General features: G+C 35.3%; 1 protein-coding gene across 1 annotated transcript; it reads right to left on the bottom strand.

The window, feature by feature from the left end:
* Window positions 1–3,381: 3,381 nt before the first annotated feature.
* LOC110943473 lies at window positions 3,382–4,352 on the bottom strand. Its single transcript, XM_022185222.1, has 2 exons — window positions 3,818–4,352; window positions 3,382–3,698 (listed from the first exon to the last, which is right to left on the bottom strand). The coding sequence occupies exons 1-2, from the start codon at window positions 4,350–4,352 to the stop codon at window positions 3,382–3,384; spliced, it is 852 nt and encodes a 283-aa protein (XP_022040914.1).
* Window positions 4,353–5,451: the final 1,099 nt, after the last annotated feature.

Here is a 5,451-nt window from a genome sequence, read left to right as displayed (position 1 = left end):
TCAATTGGTGTAGTTTGATGCACTAAGGTTTGGTTGAATTCTAAAATCACATTTTTATTGTATATTTTGTTATACTCCCAAAAGTATAATTTGATATGCTCTCATGTGTGATATTATACAAAACAACATATATTTTGTTAATTACTAAAACATAGTTTAATATGTTATTTACAAAACCAAAACATAGTTTAATATGTTATTAATAAATCCAAAATATATTTTTGATATACTACTGAAAACTGTTATTTTGACGACTAAAGTATATTTAATATAGGGGTTTTTACATATTTCCCCCTCCTAAGAGGGCTTATTACATATTTACCCAACCAAAAAATTCAATTACATATTTCCCCTTTTTTAAGAAATTACTCATTTACCCTTGTGTTATTCCCATATTCCATCATTTGGTTTCCTCAATCCTCCCTGGTAATTGCTACTAACGATATCAAACCCTACGCAACAAAACGGCGCCATCGTTTCTTCCTCTGTTATTTGCAGTTTCAATCTTCGCAAACCTTTTCGAGTTTCAGGTATATTGATTTAATTTCTTCACATGACATGTTTATCCAATCGACCGTCTTAAAACATGTAGAGTTTCAGGTAATCGATACGGTCTTGTGGTAAATTGGTTTTATGGTGAGATGAAGTACCAATCGACCGTCGAATACATTAGATAGTTCTGAGAATATATATCAATATGTAATTATTAGAATATTTCAAGTTATCCCTGCAAGTAACTCAAGGTCTAGAACTCCTGCCAACACAAAAGAGAAGTCACAAATGGATGGGTTAAATGTGGTTTTAGTGCAGCAAAATCTTTTAGATAAGGATGATTGCTGGATATGGAATGACGAAGAGGATGTCGGGTTTTCGGTTAAACGGGTCAGGAAGACTTATAGGGCCTTGCTGCTCCTAAGGCAAACCTGTTTGCTTGGTGAGCTATAAAGGGTAAAATCCCTACCATGGTGGCGCTGACACATAGAGGCATATTAATTTAGTTGTTTGTACAGACAATATGGTGTGTCCCAGGAGGTACAGTGGTTTATTTTGTTGTACAGACACATAGGGCCTTGCTAAGGTGGCTGCTATAAAGCTTTGTGTTGCCATTCAATAAAAAAAATCATTCGGATTTGATGCTACACTTGATACTACACGTATGATCTATTTCAATTAACTATAATTAATTACTGAATAATTAGTTGAAATATTAGTAATGTGCAAAGGTAGACTAAATGACTAATATATAGAGGCACTATCGATCTGGTTCAACTATTTAAATATTAGCAATTATATACTACTTTTTCGGGAATATCGTAAAAGAGGAAATAGCAAATAGAGGAATTGGGACATACAAGATGAATGGGGAAATATGTAAATATTATTTAACAAGTTCATTAGAGGTAAAATGGGAATTCATAAGAGTAGTTTTAGTGAAAAGGAGAAATATGTAATATATATAGTTTAAGAAGGGGAAATATGTAATTAAATTTTCTGGTTGGGTAAATATGTAATAAGTCCTCTTAGGAGGGCGGAATATGTAAAAATCCCTTTAATATACTATCTATTTAACTATTTTGGAACTAAAATATATTTTAATATATTACTTATTCGACTTTCTTAAAACCAAAGTATATTTTTATATATACTACAAACCTTTTTATCAAAATATTGTTTTTCAAATAACGTATTTTATACAAACTCATTTTACTTAATTATTTATTTATGCATCTTTCTTTTATATCATCTGTTTTCTTATCAATTATTATATGATTTATAAAAGAAACATTTTTAAAGTTCATGACTATTTTTGTTAAAACATTCTTTTAAACTTACAAGTCATGAATCCTATTTTTAATAAAACCTATGTATCTCACATGCATTTTTATGCTGACGTACCTATTTTTACATATGTTTCAGGTGCTGCTTTGTGATGATTGTTGATGCATGATACACATAGGATGTAGGATGGACTCGTGCCTTAGCGACTTTAAAACTTGAAAAACAATATTTGTATTTATTTGATTTGTAATAAAACAATGAGTTCAATAATTCAATAAAACGAAATTATTTAATCCATGGTTGTGAAACAATGATTCTGTTACAACACTCCCCGACGTTTCCGCCACGTTTTGTTGTTTTACATGGTCGGGGTGTGACACAAGTTCAGCGGCCCCAGCCCAGGACGAACAAGGGACCACGAAGAAGTAGAGGTTCTTCGTGAATGTTATAACAACCAACAAACCAGTCGAAGTATGTTCTTCGCCGAAGGATTCTTCGTCAGGCAGTTCTTCGTGAAGGAGTTCTTCGCAGTCTTGATCTTGACCTTTCGTCTATGGGAGATTCATCGTCAATCAGTTGGGGGTTCTTCGGCAGGGAGATTCTTCGTCTCTTGGTTCTTTGTCAGTCATGGATTCTTCAATAGTGGATTGTTCGCCAATGAGAGGTTCTTCTTGGATGCAGATATGAAGAAACCCTAGTGTTTCTTCAACAGCCGCCACCCCTCTTCAAGAGCATAGCTAACTGTTCGTTTGTAGATCTGATGAAAAACCTACAAATGATGATGAAAACTTGATTTTCTGGTGTGAAACAGCAAACCCAACCCTTTTGTACAGTCCGATTCATCTCAGATCCGTAAGGGTTCAAATCTGGGTTTTTCTTCTTTACACCTTTTTTTACATCTTGAAACATGTGACTTAGTAAATTGTTAGATTCACTAAATCGGGTACCATGGCTCTGATACCAATTGCAGGTTCGTGATTCGGACCGTAACCCGTGATTAATGTGATTATGTTCAAGACGGGAGAGATTAGAGACGGATAAACAAAAATTTCTTGTATTAATTCGGTAGCATAACATTACAAAGCGCCCGATTAAAACCTAACCGAACCATACCAAAGGAGCATACATCCGGGGAGAGACCAAGTGGTGATCTCTCCCCCAAAGTCTAAAACCGTCATCACTTTGCAAATGAACCAAGGGGTGGTATTTATAGCACATCCACTTTCACTTGCAAACACACACGGTCAAACAAATAACCCTCTCGTTTAGCCACTTCAAACGAGCGGGTCAATACACGTTCGTTTGACCGTTTCACTAACTATTACATAATCAGCATAAAGTAATTCTAATCTATTCCAACAACATCGGTCACAAAAACTGCACCAACAACGAGCCGTATCCACAATAAATTGCATCAACAGTATTATAAAATAGAAACCGCTGAATTCAAAAAGATCATATGGAAACAGAACATATATCCGATGGTGATACCGAACTCTCCACATATTCTAATGAATGCAGCCTCCCATTTTGGTCAAAATCCCTCAACAACTTCACCACCATATGCGAATCTTTAAACATGTCGTAGATGACGAATTGTTGTTAAGACAGCTGCCACATAAGCAGTTTCCCGTCATCCAAGATACACATCCTCACTACACAAGATGCATATGAAATTAGCATTGAGAACCGTGATTTGAACGAAAGCACTGTATTCCATGATTTCCCAAAACCATGTTCGTTCATCACCCTTAACTCGTACCCTTCCACATTAACTTGAGAGCAAAGCATGCAAAGGCGGCCTTTGTATGTACCCAAACCTATGAGGCTACGTCTATCTGGAATTTTTATCTCTGAAAATACCATCTTCTTGATATCAAGAGCTAGGATCAATGGAGTTCGGAAATGCACCGTTCTCACTGCATTCCAATACAAAAGTCCATTTACAAAGATACCTCATAGCTGTTGGAAACAAAATAGTCCCCGATTAACTTGGAAGGTCTGCTCCATGACATATATTTAAGACTAAAAACCTCACAGGATTTAGAATCAACCTCACATGATTTAAAACGACCACAGCAATTATCTTTTAATCTAACAATCTTTAAGTCATCTGCGGTTGTGCCATAGCCAAATCCATACACATAGTTGTTATATGGATCAAATTTTCGTGAATGAGGAAGTTCCTTGAACTCTCCCAAGAAAGGGTTGTAAAGAACTGTATCATCCTCAAACAAAATGTGATCGATGATCGGGTTATCATACTTTAGGACTAAAACTAGTATCCCCTTGAATGACCCTGCAACAGTGATATCTCTATACCTTTCAGGGTTAATTAAAGGATCGGAAAGCTCGATCATCAATGGAGCGCCTGTGTTGTCTATGGCTTGAAATGGAAAGCTGGGGAGAAAGATCATCGGTCGTGATCTCAAATTCATAAAGTTAGGATCCGATATCTGTCGCATCCATAGCTTTGATAAACATTTTAACTGCACCAAGGGTTTTGTTACTTTTGTAGGCAATCGAAGAAATATTTGGTGAAGAATCTGTGCAGATAGATACATATCCGCCATTGATGATTGATAGTCAACTGAAAGGAGAAATTAAATTATCAGTTTATGAATCAAGTAAATTTAAAAAACCCTAATTACCGTGCATCAATAATCTTATAACAACTTTTAGCAATGTTATAAATGTAAGTGAAATCCCTGCATCAATATAAGACTGATTCCAAGCAACCAGGGTAAATAATTGACGGATAAAACTAATGCATCCAAAACAAGTATACTGAGCAAATTCTGACTAAAGTAATTGAGCATCAAGAAAGAATTTAATAATGGAAGCTATCTGTGACATAACAAATCAACAACAACCACTAATCATCAAAGAAATGAACAGGCTAACTATAAGAAGCGTATTCACTTAATGCATTTTTTTTCAACTAGTTACACAGTTGGAAAATCCACCAAATGTAAAGATCTTAGAACAGCTGAATCCATAATTTCTTGTACAGTTGTGATATCTTCTGTCAAAATAAGTAAACAGAAAATGGCAAATTTTTAAAACTGTCTGGGTGGAATTGATGCAAAATTTTTGTTAATCAATTTTGTTTTTGGATAGACGCAATTAATTAAAAATGGGCTATTTTTTTAATGGGCTGGATCTGCTTGACCAGCCTGCTCTTTTTATTCAGTTCATATTGATTCGATTTTGCGGTTAAGGATGTTGTGAACATGTGAATTTACTCAGAATAACTTTTAAACAGTTCTGGCATTTGCTATTTAACTATGTTCTAAGAGCATTTTTAGGAAATAACATCATGCAAAATTCAACTATAAAATTTTACCACCTTGATATTGCGCAACTTTCTTTTGGGCTTGAATCATGGCCCGCTTTCCCATTCCACGTGGCCGCGATTCACGCACTTGTTTGGGCGTCTCGCTGCCTGAAAATACTAAGGAATGACGTTATATGTGACGTTCAAATAACCATGTCAACATTACATGTTATAACAACTTAAAAAAGCTCAGAAACTGAAAACAAAAGCCGAACCAAGATTCAAGTGTGGTTCAAATGATTTTAAGCTTGTAATTTTACCATCTTGTTCTTGCTCAGCTTTCTTTTGAGAACTCTTTGCGCGCGGACGCTTTCTAGGTGGCATCACAAATGGTT

This window comes from Helianthus annuus, chromosome 5 (genome assembly GCF_002127325.2).
Source record: "Helianthus annuus cultivar XRQ/B chromosome 5, HanXRQr2.0-SUNRISE, whole genome shotgun sequence".
NCBI lineage: Eukaryota > Viridiplantae > Streptophyta > Magnoliopsida > Asterales > Asteraceae > Helianthus > Helianthus annuus.
Note: the sequence above shows the minus strand (reverse complement) of the source record. Positions and strands in the feature narration are given on the sequence as shown.